Genomic DNA, 17,808 nt, shown 5'->3' with positions numbered 1-17,808 from the left:
TAAGTAGGCCTGTAAATTCTTGTGAACTGTCGGCTAGAGGAACGAATTAGTGGGAAAGTTCCAATAGGACAGCATTCGCAGGTCCCTAGATCACCCCCAGAACTCGGATTCTGTTGTGGGATAGATTTGTAGGGTTGCTTCTGACCAACCCTAATTGGAGTTAAGGGTCAGGAGTGGGATTCCTCAGTCGCGGCCTTAAGGAAATTAGTTGGTTTAAGTTCTGGGGATGAGAGGTTTGGATTCTTGAGTCTGGTTCTTTGAAAAAGTTCTGGTAGTGGACTCTTTTGTGGACTCTTTATCCTGGTTCTTCGAGAAAGTTCTGGTAGAGGAAGGAGTCGTGGATTCTTTATCCTGGTTTTTTTGTAAAAGTTCTGGTAGATCGGAGTTGCAGATTCTTAATCCTGGTTTTGAGAAAACTAGTTTCTAGTTAAGGAGGACGGAAAGAAGTGGGCTGCCCGCTGGCACCACCTCTGTTAGAGAGGGACAGTGATGTCAGTCAGTGCCTAAAGGTCTCAGGTATACCGCCTTGCGGATAATAAGGGTCCTGAATAATGAGACCGGTTCTGTGATGGCACTAGAACCAACTCTACGGATGCTGCTAATGTAAGATAAGCTTACTTGGTTAGTAAAGGGTGGGAGTATAAAAATTGGCTATCACCTCTGCGCTGAGCTGATTGAATCAAGCGGTAGAGTATTGACTTTACGCCAAGGTAATTGAATCAGCGGTAGAGTATTAGGTTTGGCAAACTACAAAACAAAAATCTAAATTAAGTTAAAATTCCAAAAATTTAAAATTGGAATGTTAGAGTAGGCAATATTTTATATATATTATATATAAATACGCATACAGTGTTTGTTTATGTTGATCTAAATTTTGACGGGCTATAAAAACGCCCAATAGATCTGTATTCAAGACGTTCTGCAGTCGCTCAGAACCTTGTATATTCGGCCGTTCCTGTTTTTAAACAAAAGACTGGCTATAACGCCTGAGTCGTTTTCTTTCTGCATCCAAGCCGCGGTAGGGTTAAGTCACCTTGGAGACTTGTGCAGCCCGTTTTCTTTTATTTTATTCTGTCACAAATAAATTAGAAAGACAGAGAAGTGCTGGAAAAGCGTATAGAAAGCACTTTGATAAACTTTGTTGAACTTTGTCTGATTGTATCAGACCGGGAGGAAAGGCGAGGCACGAATTATGAGCCCACAAGGGAGGAGGACTAAGGGCCGGTGGCAGGCGAGTGCATTCCAATAAGAATAAACTCAAACAAATTGTATTAAAAAATAGTGTTTGTACACCTAAGAAAATAAATGTCACCTACAGCAGTGGTGATTTTGAGTAGAGATTGTCCACTGCTTAAAGATGAGATAAAAAACGGTAATGGTCAAAGCAGAAGTGAGTCACCCAATATTGAAGATGCAAATTTTAATATTGTGATTTTTTATTTTTATGGTCAAACGGCAGCAAGGTGAATTCATGTGTAATGGAAAGAAAAGAAAGGTAGACGAGAACGTAAGGCAAGACAAGATAAGGAGAAAGGTATGGAGGAAGATAACCCATCTGCATCTAGTCCAGTCTGCATCTTAGTCTGCATCTTTGTTGAATAGATCCGGATCTAGATGCATTCCTTCCTAACACACACACACACACACACACACACACCCACACACACTCAGCGTGAGGGATTACAGTAATAACGGACATCATATTAAAAAGTGATGACATCATTTAGATGACAATACCTACAATTAGACTAAATAAGTAAGATAAAATATTATCCAAATTTCTAATTCATGTTGTCCACAGTGAAAGAGTGGGGGAGGAAAGAACCAGGTGTTTGAGTGTGAGCCTGTCTTCTTGGGTATGTCAGGGCCGATATAAGGGAGGTTACTCCTCCACTCAGAGGGGGGGAAGACACACGGGGTACTGGAAACATGCTTCAGATAAACAATAGTGTTAACAAGGAAATGGTCTTTACTATAATTGATTACGATTACATTTTTGTCAACCAATTACTAACTTATAAAAGATGTTCAGATATTCATATTATGCCTAATTATTTTTCTTTTTCAGGTGCAGTTTAGTTTAGTTTTAGTCTTCCTAGGACAACAGTTATCATTCATGGATGGACATCAAAGTTCAAAAGGAGGTTATAAGGACAATGACAAAGACAGTGTTGCACTTAACCAAGTGATTTAACCTAAAAAGTATGGATAAAAAATAATTGTTGTGCATTTAAGGAAGTTTAAGTTGTGATCAGTGTTTTCTAAATTTAAAATAAATAAATAAAAATGAATAATCACACTGGAAAAGGTAATGGAATAAATATGGGTATGATAAGAATAAGACTGGAATGCATAAAATGAAACGTGATCTTAATAAGCTGTAAAAGTAAAAATACATCAAGTAAAATATAGAATCAAGAACAACTGGTAGATTAGCGCTACATCTGCTGGGAAGGTATGCTGGTTTGGTAATGGTCGACACCATACCTCACGTAACTGAGGGACTAGGACAGCACATCATAGTTTCTGTCCCTCTTGCCTCCCCTATCCAACTTACACACATCGCTTATCTGTTAGACAGACCCACCCCAAATTGGTAGCCTACTTGTAAAACAGTGAATAAACAAACACCGTGCAGCAATCACCTATTTCCTAAAAATACATTATGCAGCGGCCATATACCTTTATAGGTATGGTGTCGACCATTACCAAACCATTACCGACCATTACCATTACCAAAGGACTTTGGTTTGGCTGAATGTAGCCTAGTCTTTACTTATTATATTTTACTTATTTGTTTGATTTGATTTATTTGATTGTGCTGATCCTTAAGACCCTCAACACACTACCCTTCAACATAGACATAACAAGTAGGCCTACACTTGAGTACAGCTAATAGAAAGCCAACTGACACAAGCATGTAAACATACTTATAGAAAAAGTAGAAATAAAATAATTAATGTTTTGGTTTTTCTTCACTTTAACAGGTCCAGTGTGATGACTGTGAACGATGGTTTCATGCCCTGTGTTTGGCAATGGACAGCAACAGTTATGAAAAGGCCAAGAAAGGAGACTGGAAATGTATCTTGTGCAAATAGTGTTTCTTTGAAACTTAAAGTGTTGAACTTGCAAAGGCATATGTTAACTAAGCCTGCAGTTAATAAATAGAGGAAGCAGTAAAATTCCATAAAGAGGTGTGTTTTATGTGTCCTGTTTAGTAATACAATTGCATACTGGTTTGGAGTCACTGGGTCACATGGCATGGAAGCTATTGAAAGAAATATGATAATTCCTGCATATTAATATTCATATAAAATAGAGGAAGCACTAAAATGCAATACAAAGTGGTGTGTCTTATTCTTAGGCTTTAGATTTACAATTGGATACTGGTTTGGAGTCACTGGGTCACATGGCATGGAAGCTACTGAAAGAAATATGATAATTCCTGCATATTAATATTCATATAAAATAGAAGAAGCACTAAAATACCATGAAAAGTGGTGTGTCCTATTCTTAGGGTTTAGTTTTACAATTGGATACTGGTTTGGAGTCACTGGGTCACATGGCATGGAAGCTATTGAAAGAAATATGATAATTCCTGCATATTAATATTCATATAAAATAGAGGAAGCACTAAAATACCATGAAAAGTGGTGTGTCTTATTCTTAGGCTTTAGATTTACAATTGGATACTGGTTTGGAGTCACTGGGTCACATGGCATGGAAGCTACTGAAAGAAATATGATAATTCCTGCATATTAATATTCATATAAAATAGAAGAAGCACTAAAATACCATGAAAAGTTCTGTGTCTTATTCTTCTGGTTTAATAATACAATTAGATACTGGTTTGGAGTCACTGGGTCACATGGCATGGAAGCTACTGAAAGAAATATGATAATTCCTGCATATTAATATTCATATAAAATAGAAGAAGCACTAAAATACCATGAAAAGTTCTGTGTCTTATTCTTCTGGTTTAATAATACAATTAGATACTGGTTTGGAGTCACTGGGTCACATGACATGGAAGCTACTGAAAGAAATATGATAATTCCTGCATATTAATATTCATATAAAATAGAGGAAGCACTAAAATACCATGAAAAGTGGTGTGTCTTATTCTTCTGGTTTAATTTTACAATTGGATACTGGTTTGGAGTCACTGGGTCACATGGCATGGAAGCTATTGAAAGAACAGTATCATTTCTGAATATTAATATTCATATAAAATAGAGGAAGCACTAAAATACAATACAAAGTGGTGTGTCTTATTCTTAGGCTTTAGATTTACAATTGGATACTGGTTTGGAGTCACTGGGCCACATGGCATGGAAGCTACTGAAAGAAATATAATTCCTGCATATTAATATTCATATAAAATAGAAGAAGCACTAAAATACCATGAAAAGTTCTGTGTCCTATTCTTAGGGTTTAGTTTTACAATTGGATACTGGTTTGGAGTCACTGGGTCACATGACATGGAAGCTACTGAAAGAAATATGATAATTCCTGCATATTAATATTCATATAAAATAGAGGAAGCACTAAAATACCATGAAAAGTGGTGTGTCTTATTCTTCTGGTTTACTTTTACAATTGGATACTGGTTTGGAGTCACTGGGTCACATGGCATGGAAGCTATTGAAAGAACAGTATCATTTCTGAATATTAATATTCATATAAAATAGAGGAAGCACTAAAATACAATACAAAGTGGTGTGTCTTATTCTTAGGCTTTAGATTTACAATTGGATACTGGTTTGGAGTCACTGGGTCACATGGCATGGAAGCTACTGAAAGAAATATGATAATTCCTGCATATTAATATTCATATAAAATAGAAGAAGCACTAAAATACCATGAAAAGTTCTGTGTCCTATTCTTAGGGTTTAGTTTTACAATTGGATACTGGTTTGGAGTCACTGGGTCACATGGCATGGAAGCTACTGAAAGAAATATGATAATTCCTGCATATTAATATTCATATAAAATAGAGGAAGCACTAAAATACCATGAAAAGTGGTGTGTCTTATTCTTCGGGTTTAATAATACAATTAGATACTGGTTTGGAGTCACTGGGTCACATCACCTGGAAACTATTGAAAAAACTGCAAGTATTTTGTATTGATATATTTACGTGAAGTAATTTATTGACGGTCCCTAAATCAGTTTCCAGCGATTCACCGCGAGGCGCGCTAACCGTTCTCCTGCTGCTATTGCCGGGCAAACCTCCGTGAAGTCGCGGCTGGAACTGGACTGAATGTCCGTCGAATATCCAACCTAAAACTAACTTCACCACGGTCAGCCACCGGACCTCCTGTGGAGCCGGCGAGCGTAGTGTTACCCTGCGTCTCCAATACATCACCGCCCTGACAAGTCCTGCCCGCCCCGTCCAGCGGCTCTCCAAGGCCGTCCTGCCAGCCGTGACTGGTGTCGTAAACCACAGAAAAAAAAACACCTGATGCTCCTCCGTGAGCGATGGTCCATTCTGTCACCTGCTCCTCGTCAGGTCAGAGGATCGTGGCAGAAGCCACACTGTAAAACTTTTCACTGTGAAATTACAGTGAGGTACTGGCAGCAGTTTCGGCAGTAAGGTACTGTTTATTTACAGTGATATTACTTTATAATAATAAATACACATCATACAGCATGCTGCTGTAATATTACAATAATCTACTGGCAGCAAAATGGTTAGGCTTGTACTGTTGAACTCGTTGGAGTCTTAGCTTTCATATGAATTCGTTTGTGTAGATAGCATGATGTGAAAACCTCGTTTACTGTTTTTCACAGCATTGTACTGTAAAACCTAAATAGCCTACAGTAGATTACTGTTAGAATTTTTGCTTAAAATCAACATCAAAGTCTTACAGTGCACCGCTGGAGGTCGACCGGCGACGGTTTGGAGATCGGTTTATCACGGCCGTTATCAGGGATTAGTTTTGTTTACACTTCAAACACATGTTCTTGTAAAGCAGAGTGCCATGCAGTCCAGGGTAATGTTTAACATGGCAGCGATGGGGCGGTGTGCATGCCTGCAGCATGAACATACTCCACAGGAATAACACCGCGCCTGGCATGTCATTAGGTGGTTAGGAGCGCAGGCAGAGCTGGCTCAGAGCTGACAGCCAGCCGCACGGTGCGCTCACCCTTATTTACACGTTCAGCCATTACATCACCTCCTGCTCCAATCCAGCACCTTGTAGCCCAGCCACCGCCTCCTCCCTATCTACCGTCTGATCGTGCACAATGCTACCGCACGATGCCTCTTAGCACCTGGTTTAGGGACTAAGACAAGATAAGATCAAATGTACTTTATTATTCCCTTATAGGGTTAGCCCTAACCCTATAACCCTATAATCAGGTAAATATATGTTCCATTGTACGCCTGAATCTGCCGCTCTCTTCTCACCCATTCCTCTGATCCTCCGTATCAGAGGAATTATAGCACCCATACGTTCTCTTCCTCCGGGACTCATGTCTGTCCTCTGAAGGTGGTTATTGCTGTGAACGTCATGAGGCTGAATAGTCACAATCCTCATTCCAATCACGTCAACTCTATTTCTGAAGCCATCACTGTTACATAACGTTCTTTTCTGGCCCATCTTCTACAGCCCTAGAGGCTGTAAGCTCATTTGCCCTTGTATTCATATACATAATAATGGAATGATAACAGTAAATAAAAAAGTGGCTTGTTTAATTTCATGGCCAGGGCCTATAGCCTACTGTGTAAAAGTGTACAGCCTCAAGGACCCAGGTCCCTGGACCTCAAGAACCAGTGTTTTTTTGTTGTTGTTGTTTTTTTAGATAACTTACTTGCAGAGGTATCTTGGCTGGGGGGTGGCGGGGGCCTGAATAAATTTGTCAGTTTACGGCATTTGGCCGCATCCTCCTCCAGCGCCTTTCTTTTTCTCTCTCTCCAGGGCCGGACTGGGAGACTTTTTCAGGCCAGGAGTCAGTCATGTAACCAGGCCACCCTGGCCTTGCCCACACGCGCACGTTCACTCACACACCTACATGCATTGGCACGCATGTACACGCACATGCACGCATGAACACACACACACACACACACACACACACACACACACACACACACACACACACACACACACACACACACACACACACACACACACACACACAGTGCATTCCAAATAGAAGTTCAAATATGGGACCTATGTGTAACAGAGTTAGAAATAGGGTCTAGTGTTGTATGTGATTTTCGCCATAATAAAGCCTTTTTGTTTTGAGTTTGTGATTTGGAGCCACCGGTGGACAGTTTGTGTATTGCGGATCTGCTGCGTTTTGTCCCTGCACCTCTGCCGTACCCGATCAGAGAAGCTGCATGCTCTGCATCGGGTAGGTACACTGTAATAAGCACTCACTGCGGTATATTAGTTTTCAAACCGTAAAATTGTGTTTAAGTTGAAAACTTCGACATATCACATGTGTGATATTATTCCATACGCATTGTGATGATCTGGTTACATTTTAAAGTAATGACAGAAAGTTTGTTAATGCAAAGTCCGCTAGCAGGTGTCCATGCGGTTAATGTAGCCTGGGTAATACAATGTAGTTATTTTACTTTGCTTGTGCAGATGCTGCATATCCAGTCCACCTTTGCCTGAAGGCATGTTTTTCTTTTCTTTTTCGAAGGTATGTTGTTCCAAATATAAAATGTAAATAAGTTATGAGGATTATTAAGATAATAATATTTCTCCTATTTCTGTGCTTTTTGTATTATTGCATTAATGTCAAATGGATCAGAGAAGCTGCATGCTCTGCATCGGATGCTGCATATCCAGTCCACCTTTGCCTGAAGGCATGTTTTTCTTTTCTTTTTCGAAGGAATAAACCCAATACATTCCTAAAACGTGTCTCAATCCCTGACTGCCTTACAACCGTTACATATGTACAAAATAAGTTAGGAATATACAGTAACTTTTGTGTTTGGGGCCGGGCTGGTAAAATACAGTAACACAACAATCCTCAGCAAAATCCACTAACACACTTACTAGAAGAGAATAAAGGTTTAACGCAGTGCCAAGGTTACAAAAACATCATATCATGTGGAATATCAACTGCCTCTTTGGCATATATTTTTATGGGTAGCCTACAATATAACCTAATAAACAAAGACAACAAAGTCCAAATCAAACAATTAATCAGCTATGAGGGGACAGCCTTTGAATACATGTTCACAGAACATGCACGCACTGATCGACGCAATGTATAATACAGTCCGAGTCGAGAGTATAGTTCCTAATAAGCAATCACATAATATTGACTCATATTCTAATATAGGGCTGGGATACATAACAGCAAGTCAGCAACAGACAGCAAAATTCAACACCACTAGTGCTTAATTGAATGGCAGCTATTACCGTATTACAAATGAGAGCCATTTATGTCAAATGGCAGTGCCTGTTGGTGTTATGTCTGCAACTTGCATGTTGTTCTATAAATGATTCTGTACCTTCTGCCAACTTCTCTGCACTGGCTTCTCCTGAAGTACCAGCAGGACTCATGTCATCACCATCACCACCTTTGAATAGCAAACATATGCTTACAGTGTTTTTCCATACACTATAGTTCACACAGTAAGATAGTGTCACCTATGTCTCACTTAATTTGCCCTTGTATTCATATACATAATAATGGAATGATAACAGTAAATAAAAAAGTGGCTTGTTTAATTTCATGGCCAGGGCCTATAGCCTACTGTGTAAAAGTGTACAGCCTCAAGGACCCAGGTCCCTGGACCTCAAGAACCAGTGTTTTTTTGTTGTTGTTGTTTTTTTAGATAACTTACTTGCAGAGGTATCTTGGCTGGGGGGTGGCGGGGGCCTGAATAAATTTGTCAGTTTATGGCATTTGGCCGCATCCTCCTCCAGCGCCTTTCTTTTTCTCTCTCTCCAGGGCCGGACTGGGAGACTTTTTCAGGCCAGGAGTCAGTCATGTAACCAGGCCACCCTGGCCTTGCCCACACGCGCACGTTCACTCACACACCTACATGCATTGGCACGCATGTACACGCACATGCACGCATGAACACACACACACACACACACACACACACACACACACACACACACACAGTGCATTCCAAATAGAAGTTCAAATATGGGACCTATGTGTAACAGAGTTAGAAATAGGGTCTAGTGTTGTATGTGATTTTCGCCATAATAAAGCCTTTTTGTTTTGAGTTTGTGATTTGGAGCCACCGGTGGACAGTTTGTGTATTGCGGATCTGCTGCGTTTTGTCCCTGCGCCTCTGCCGTACCCGATCAGAGAAGCTGCATGCTCTGCATCGGGTAGGTACACTGTAATAAGCACTCACTGCGGTATATTAGTTTTCAAACCGTAAAATTGTGTTTAAGTTGAAAACTTCGACATATCACATGTGTGATATTATTCCATACGCATTGTGATGATCTGGTTACATTTTAAAGTAATGACAGAAAGTTTGTTAATGCAAAGTCCGCTAGCAGGTGTCCATGCGGTTAATGTAGCCTGGGTAATACAATGTAGTTATTTTACTTTGCTTGTGCAGATGCTGCATATCCAGTCCACCTTTGCCTGAAGGCATGTTTTTCTTTTCTTTTTCGAAGGTATGTTGTTCCAAATATAAAATGTAAATAAGTTATGAGGATTATTAAGATAATAATATTTCTCCTATTTCTGTGCTTTTTGTATTATTGCATTAATGTCAAATGGATCAGAGAAGCTGCATGCTCTGCATCGGATGCTGCATATCCAGTCCACCTTTGCCTGAAGGCATGTTTTTCTTTTCTTTTTCGAAGGAATAAACCCAATACATTCCTAAAACGTGTCTCAATCCCTGACTGCCTTACAACCGTTACATATGTACAAAATAAGTTAGGAATATACAGTAACTTTTGTGTTTGGGGCCGGGCTGGTAAAATACAGTAACACAACAATCCTCAGCAAAATCCACTAACACACTTACTAGAAGAGAATAAAGGTTTAACGCAGTGCCAAGGTTACAAAAACATCATATCATGTGGAATATCAACTGCCTCTTTGGCATATATTTTTATGGGTAGCCTACAATATAACCTAATAAACAAAGACAACAAAGTCCAAATCAAACAATTAATCAGCTATGAGGGGACAGCCTTTGAATACATGTTCACAGAACATGCACGCACTGATCGACGCAATGTATAATACAGTCCGAGTCGAGAGTATAGTTCCTAATAAGCAATCACATAATATTGACTCATATTCTAATATAGGGCTGGGATACATAACAGCAAGTCAGCAACAGACAGCAAAATTCAACACCACTAGTGCTTAATTGAATGGCAGCTATTACCGTATTACAAATGAGAGCCATTTATGTCAAATGGCAGTGCCTGTTGGTGTTATGTCTGCAACTTGCATGTTGTTCTATAAATGATTCTGTACCTTCTGCCAACTTCTCTGCACTGGCTTCTCCTGAAGTACCAGCAGGACTCATGTCATCACCATCACCACCTTTGAATAGCAAACATATGCTTACAGTGTTTTTCCATACACTATAGTTCACACAGTAAGATAGTGTCACCTATGTCTCACTTAATTTGCCCTTGTATTCATATACATAATAATGGAATGATAACAGTAAATAAAAAAGTGGCTTGTTTAATTTCATGGCCAGGGCCTATAGCCTACTGTGTAAAAGTGTACAGCCTCAAGGACCCAGGTCCCTGGACCTCAAGAACCAGTGTTTTTTTGTTGTTGTTGTTTTTTTAGATAACTTACTTGCAGAGGTATCTTGGCTGGGGGGTGGCGGGGGCCTGAATAAATTTGTCAGTTTATGGCATTTGGCCGCATCCTCCTCCAGCGCCTTTCTTTTTCTCTCTCTCCAGGGCCGGACTGGGAGACTTTTTCAGGCCAGGAGTCAGTCATGTAACCAGGCCACCCTGGCCTTGCCCACACGCGCACGTTCACTCACACACCTACATGCATTGGCACGCATGTACACGCACATGCACGCATGAACACACACACACACACACACACACACAGTGCATTCCAAATAGAAGTTCAAATATGGGACCTATGTGTAACAGAGTTAGAAATAGGGTCTAGTGTTGTATGTGATTTTCGCCATAATAAAGCCTTTTTGTTTTGAGTTTGTGATTTGGAGCCACCGGTGGACAGTTTGTGTATTGCGGATCTGCTGCGTTTTGTCCCTGCGCCTCTGCCGTACCCGATCAGAGAAGCTGCATGCTCTGCATCGGGTAGGTACACTGTAATAAGCACTCACTGCGGTATATTAGTTTTCAAACCGTAAAATTGTGTTTAAGTTGAAAACTTCGACATATCACATGTGTGATATTATTCCATACGCATTGTGATGATCTGGTTACATTTTAAAGTAATGACAGAAAGTTTGTTAATGCAAAGTCCGCTAGCAGGTGTCCATGCGGTTAATGTAGCCTGGGTAATACAATGTAGTTATTTTACTTTGCTTGTGCAGATGCTGCATATCCAGTCCACCTTTGCCTGAAGGCATGTTTTTCTTTTCTTTTTCGAAGGTATGTTGTTCCAAATATAAAATGTAAATAAGTTATGAGGATTAATAAGATAATAATATTTCTCCTATTTCTGTGCTTTTTGTATTATTGCATTAATGTCAAATGGATCAGAGAAGCTGCATGCTCTGCATCGGATGCTGCATATCCAGTCCACCTTTGCCTGAAGGCATGTTTTTCTTTTCTTTTTCGAAGGAATAAACCCAATATATTCCTAAAACGTGTCTCAATCCCTGACTGCCTTACAACCGTTACATATGTACAAAATAAGTTAGGAATATACAGTAACTTTTGTGTTTGGGGCCGGGCTGGTAAAATACAGTAACACAACAATCCTCAGCAAAATCCACTAACACACTTACTAGAAGAGAATAAAGGTTTAACGCAGTGCCAAGGTTACAAAAACATCATATCATGTGGAATATCAACTGCCTCTTTGGCATATATTTTTATGGGTAGCCTACAATATAACCTAATAAACAAAGACAACAAAGTCCAAATCAAACAATTAATCAGCTATGAGGGGACAGCCTTTGAATACATGTTCACAGAACATGCACGCACTGATAGACAATAAAAAAGTGGCTTGTTTAATTTCATGGCCAGGGCCTATAGCCTACTGTGTAAAAGTGTACAGCCTCAAGGACGCAGGTCCCTGGACCTCAAGAACCAGTGTTTTTTTGTTGTTGTTGTTTTTTTAGATAACTTACTTGCAGAGGTATCTTGGCTGGGTGGGGGGCGGGGGCCTGAATACATTTGTCAGTTTCTTTTCACTTTCTTTTTCTCCCAGGGGATTATATAACCCGATCCCCCGCTGACACTTTGCCATTCGCTCCCTCAGACAGCGACAACAGCACACCAGACCCACTCTAACCAGTAAGTTCAAACAAGCTGAGATATGTGCCTCTACATTGGGTTAAGATTATGCATGCGTCTTGTTTATGTTCTGCAAGACACGCATGTTGCATTGTCTGTGATTTGTGCATGCTTGCACAATGTTCCGCTGTTCTTTGAACTTGAACTTATCTTGTTTCTTTCGCCTGTAGTGCCTCCCTACACCGTCACCTACTTTCCAGTCAAAGGTATTTTCATTCATGTTGTAAATCTAACCAAAATGGGACGCGACCCAGTAGCACGACGGTGCAGACTATTGAACGTGTCCGCGCGTTCGGACACGTTATCCATGTGATCCATGTAGCTCTTGTTTTGGAAACTGATTTTGTGTGCGTCTTTGCGGGAGACCGTTTGCTGTATAAAAGTTATATTAATATATTGTTGGATATTTGGAATGTCAGGAAATGTGCTGGTTTATTCAATTTAAGTAGATACAACTTTATTGATCCCCAGTAGGAGAAATGTGTTTGTTGCAACAGAACAGCAGCAGTGGAAAAACACAGGATAGAAATACAATATAATAAAAAAATACAAAGTACGAATGCAAACAAAAATAGACGCTAAGGTAAATGCTAAAGTAAAGACAAACAGGGCAAACTAAACAAACGGTATAAACAATATAAATTATAAAGTGGTTAAATTATAACCATACATGTAATATACCTGTGGTTTATGCAGAACAAGCTTTTCAAAGCTAAAATTTCACTTCCCGAAAACGGACTTTTGTTGGGTGGGCATTTCATGAAAGAATGAGTTCCTTATAATCACCTATCAACTGCTACTCAAGTTCAATATAACTCATTATAAAAATAAAATTATAAAACCCATTACCCGTCTCTATCATTTTTATCAATTAGGCCCAGCCAAAAAGTTAGATGATTAACATTTCTGTATGGACATGCTCTTTCAGAGAGTGAGAGTGTATGTATGTATGTATGTATATAGTGACACACTTATGGATTGTAATCCTAGTTAGAAACCATTGCTGTAGATCCAGAATTATAATGGCATGGGTTGTCGTAAAAAGTCATACATAATTCATTCCAAAGTTTTCCATGTAGTATAACTTTAGGGTAATGGGATTCATTTATTTTTGTCATGTTTAATGTTCTAGTGCTTTCCATGTATCATGCTAAATCGATTGTATCGTAATACAGTAACATTTCAGGTGAGCGTATCGTTTCCCTCTTGATCTGACCACCCGTTGTGTTAACGTTGTGATACTTGAACTTGAGTCTGAGTCCCATCCAACGCTAACCTAAGTTGGTTTCTGCGTCTGTGTTTCCAGGGCGCCTTAGCGCCCTCAAGATAATGCTGGCGGACAAGGGCCAGGAGGTGAAGGAGGTGCTGGTGAGCATGGAGGAATGGCAGAAGGGGGACCTGAAGGCCACCTGTGTGAGTAGACCTTCTCCGCTCCCTGGTGGACCAATCACAACCTCCAGGCATTCTCTGACCTGTATATCTTGTATCAAAGCCTTCTCTTCTCAGCAGTCTGACCCGTGCGTCTCCTCCCTGTCATTGGTGCAGGTGTTCGGCCAGCTGCCCAAGCTGCAGGACGGAGATCTGGTCCTGTTCCAGTCCAACACCATGCTGCGCCACGTGGGCCGTAACCATGGTGACGTAGCCTAACAAGCATCATTTGTCTCGCTCTTTTTAAACCGACACCATTATCACATGGTGTTCCGTCAGTTTAAAAAGAGTGAGACAAATGATGAATGCATTATTTATTCAGAAGGGGGGATCATGTACCTGCTGTGGTTCCGTGATAATGTGACCGGGGGGGAGGAGCCTTCTGAGGAGTGAACACCTTGACCGTCAGGGCAATATCCCTTACAGAGGGGCCCTGTTTCAGCACCAGGTGTGTGACCAGGCAGCCTAACCAGTAGACTGTGCCAACTGTCAGGCGGATCAATCCACTGTGCGTCTGGGGGAGGGGGGAGGAGAGAGACACTCCCACTTAGGGCTGTGCAATTAATCGAATTTTGATCACGATTTCGATTCTTGGGTCAAACGATCTCCAAATTAATCAAATCGAGTTGGAACGATTCTTTTGAAAAAGATTCTGAAGTTCAAGACAAGTTAAATGCATTTTATTTTCAAACTCAAAAAGAATCGTTTGAAGAATCGTGATTTCAATCTTGACCAAAAAAATGGTGATTCTCATTTTTTCCAAAATCGAGCAGCCCTACTCCCACTGGTGACGTCCCTAGCGGGTTGATCGTGTAAAGCAGGGGTTCTCAAAGTTTTAACAGCTGAGGGCCAATTTAGGAACCCAAAATTTGACTGAGGGCCACCAAATGAAAAATTTTTTATAAAACAGAAAAAAATCCCATTTGTAATAATTTTAATGACCAGGTTGCATCTCTACAGTTACATGTATTGGTCTGCATCCAGTATAAACACATTTTAAATAACTAATTAGGCAAAACCTGGCACAACTTTAGAAAACCTTGAGAAACATTTTAACTAACACACAATCCCTGGGGTTCTCTGCCCTATACAGTCGAATTTGGGATATAACAGTCCTGTGTGGATTTCAGAATATATGTAAAAACTTATTTAGAACAGTCAGTCTCATTGTGCCTTGCTTGAGAACAGAAAAAAATCCCATCTGTAATCATCTTAATGACCAGGTTGCATCCTACAGTTACATGTATTGGTCTGCATCCAGTATATATAATAAACACATTTTAAATAACAAATTAGGCAAAACCTGGCAAAACTAGAGAAAACCTTGAGAAACATTTTAACTAACACATAATCCCTGGGGTTCTCTGCCCTATACAGTCGAATTTGGGATATAACAGTCCTGTGTGCATTTCAGAATAAAAACTTATTTAGAACAGAAAAAAATAATAATAATAATAAAAATATATTATTATTTTTTAACTTACATCTGTATGTCATTGCGGGCCACCAGGAATGTTTCTGCGGGCCGCCATTGGCCCGCGGGCCGCACTACACCAATGGTGTAAAGGCTCCTCCCCTCACACCTGGTGGTAGAACCAGGGCCCTGCTTAGAGAGGATGGATGGCTACCCAATCACTAGGCTTCACACAAAGGCCAGAGCAGCCTCCGGTTACCGTGGTGACACTGGCCACAGACTAATCAGACCCGACCCTGAGCTGATGGCGTCTGCGTGTCGGTGTCGTCCGTGTCCAGGCGCGTACGGGAAGGACTCCCGCGAGGCCTCTCTGATCGACATGATGAACGACGGCGTGGAGGACCTGCGCTCCAAGTACATCAAACTCATCTACCAGGAATACGTGAGTGGAGACACGCCTTAAGGGCCCCTATTGCACCACCAGGTGGAAGTCTGCCGTTACACTTCCTTTTCCTGTGGTTTGTGACACTACATGTGGGCCGGCTTGCAATGGCTAATCACACTCACACCTGGTGGTGTAACGGGGGGCCCTTTTAATAGTTTGATACATTACGTTGAATACATTGAGTACATGAATATGTTATGGGAGTATGTGGTCATGTGATCATGTTTCTACGGTTCTCCTCGGTTGTTTATTTCAGGACACCGGCAAGGATGCGTACCTTAAAGACCTCCCAAACTCCCTCTGCAAGTTTGAGACGTTCATGGCTAAAACCAACTCCGGCTTTCTGGTCGGGAACGAGGTGAGCTGCTTTTATAACGCGTGGTTTTGTGTGGGGTTAGTTTTTAGTATTTACCGTAAACAGGCAAAGCATGTATGTAATCAAAATCCTGATTTGAATATCATTTGTTGTTTTGATTCCCATTTTAAAAATCAGTTGGAATTTTGGCCATTTCAAAATAAAAGTCCTCCTTCAATCCCAGCCTCCATGCTCCATCTTCCCCTGTGTCTGGCCTCCAGGTGTCGTTCGCGGACTACAACCTGTTTGACCTGCTGTTGAACCACCTGGTTCTGTGCCCCAAGTCCCTGGATAACTTTCCCAAACTCAAGGACCTGGTCAAGACGATGTCCGCCCGGCCTAAGATCAGGGCCCTGATGGACTCCGACGCCTTCAAGAAGTTGCCCATCAGCGGCAACGGGAAGCAGTGAACGCGCCGCTGGACCAACTGTCACCCCTGTGCGCACGATGCATAACTCATGCTCTTTAATGAACCCTCATCCTCATCCTCATCCGCTTCTCCGGGGTCGGGTCGCGGGGGCAGCAGCTCAAGCAGGGGGCCCCAGACTTCCCTTTCCCGGGCCACATTGACCAGCTCTGACGGGGGGATCCCGAGGCGTTCCCAGGCCAGTGTTGAGATATAATCTCTCCACCTAGTCCTGGGTCTTACCCTGGGTCTCCTCCCCACTGGTCGTGCCTGGAACACCTCCCAAGGGACATCTAGTGGGCATCTTTAATGAACCCTCAATCAATAAAAAAATTACTTTGTCTCTATTCACTTTTGACTTTACTTTTGAGTGTGTGTGTGTGTGTGTGTGGGAGAAAAAACGGTGAAATTGGTAATCTTTTTAATAATCGTGCACAATGATTCATTTAAATATTCCATTAGTATACAAAGTGACATTTACGGCTATATTATAGCTGTAAATACGGCTATATTATAGCCGTAAATGCCGCGAAAAGTACAAATAAATACAAATCTATTCAACTAAAACGTTGAGTTTTACAACCTACCTGAATGCATCTATTTATGTGAATAAGGTTACAAGGCAACTTTATTTATAGCATCATACGTTACAAGCACAATTATACAAGAGGTACTTTCTGGCAGCATTAGCAACGGCTGTGAAGGAACTAATGTGGTTGTGTTTAGGTACAAACTCATCACGACGCTGAAGTTAGCCCCACATTCTTTAACGTACCCAGAAATAGTAGTGAAAGCTGTTCAATCGTCGCTCTGGCATTTTAACTACAGTTGATAACAGCGAGGAGCGACAGGTCTGGGTGCTGCTGTATGGAGCTGATATCACCTGATGAGCTTCGAGAAGATTTAGGATTTGGAGCGTATTAGCACCGGCCAAACATAATACTCGTGTGTGTGTGTGTGTGTGTGTGTGTGTGTGTGTGTGTGTGTGTGTGTGTGTGTGTGCGCGCGCGCGCGTGTGTGCGTGTGCGAGAGAGAAAGAGCCATATAGTTTACCTAGGGCTACACAGTCAACATTTACATTTTAAATACATTTCCTAATGAAAGCGACCAGACACCCATAATAACCTCTAATTTTACCAACGTCGACACATTCCGTCGGATGAGAGAGAAAGAGCGACATACAGAGAGAGAGAGAGAGAGAGAGAGAGAGAGAGAGAGAGAGAGAGAGAGAGAGAGAGAGAGAGAGAGAGAGGCCGGGGTACGCCTGGTCCTGAAGGGAGGGTGTACACCCACGCATACACTCCAACCAGAGCCGTCAGATCGCCGGGGAGAGAGGAG

The 17,808-nt window shown here is 41.2% G+C and overlaps 1 protein-coding gene across 1 annotated transcript; it reads left to right on the top strand.

Moving 5' to 3' along the window:
• The first annotated feature begins 12,336 nt into the window (after positions 1-12,336).
• Positions 12,337-16,817, top strand: LOC311350919 (glutathione S-transferase P-like). Its single transcript, XM_084471016.1, has 7 exons — positions 12,337-12,422; positions 12,593-12,628; positions 13,729-13,835; positions 13,968-14,055; positions 15,603-15,706; positions 15,966-16,067; positions 16,286-16,817. Coding segments are annotated over exons 1-7 (627 nt in total). The 5' UTR covers positions 12,337-12,421; the 3' UTR covers positions 16,475-16,817.
• Positions 16,818-17,808: the final 991 nt, after the last annotated feature.

The sequence above is a fragment of the Micromesistius poutassou genome (genome assembly GCF_964030765.1).
Source record: "Micromesistius poutassou genome assembly, chromosome: 7".
Taxonomy (NCBI): domain Eukaryota; kingdom Metazoa; phylum Chordata; class Actinopteri; order Gadiformes; family Gadidae; genus Micromesistius; species Micromesistius poutassou.
Note: the sequence above shows the minus strand (reverse complement) of the source record. Positions and strands in the feature narration are given on the sequence as shown.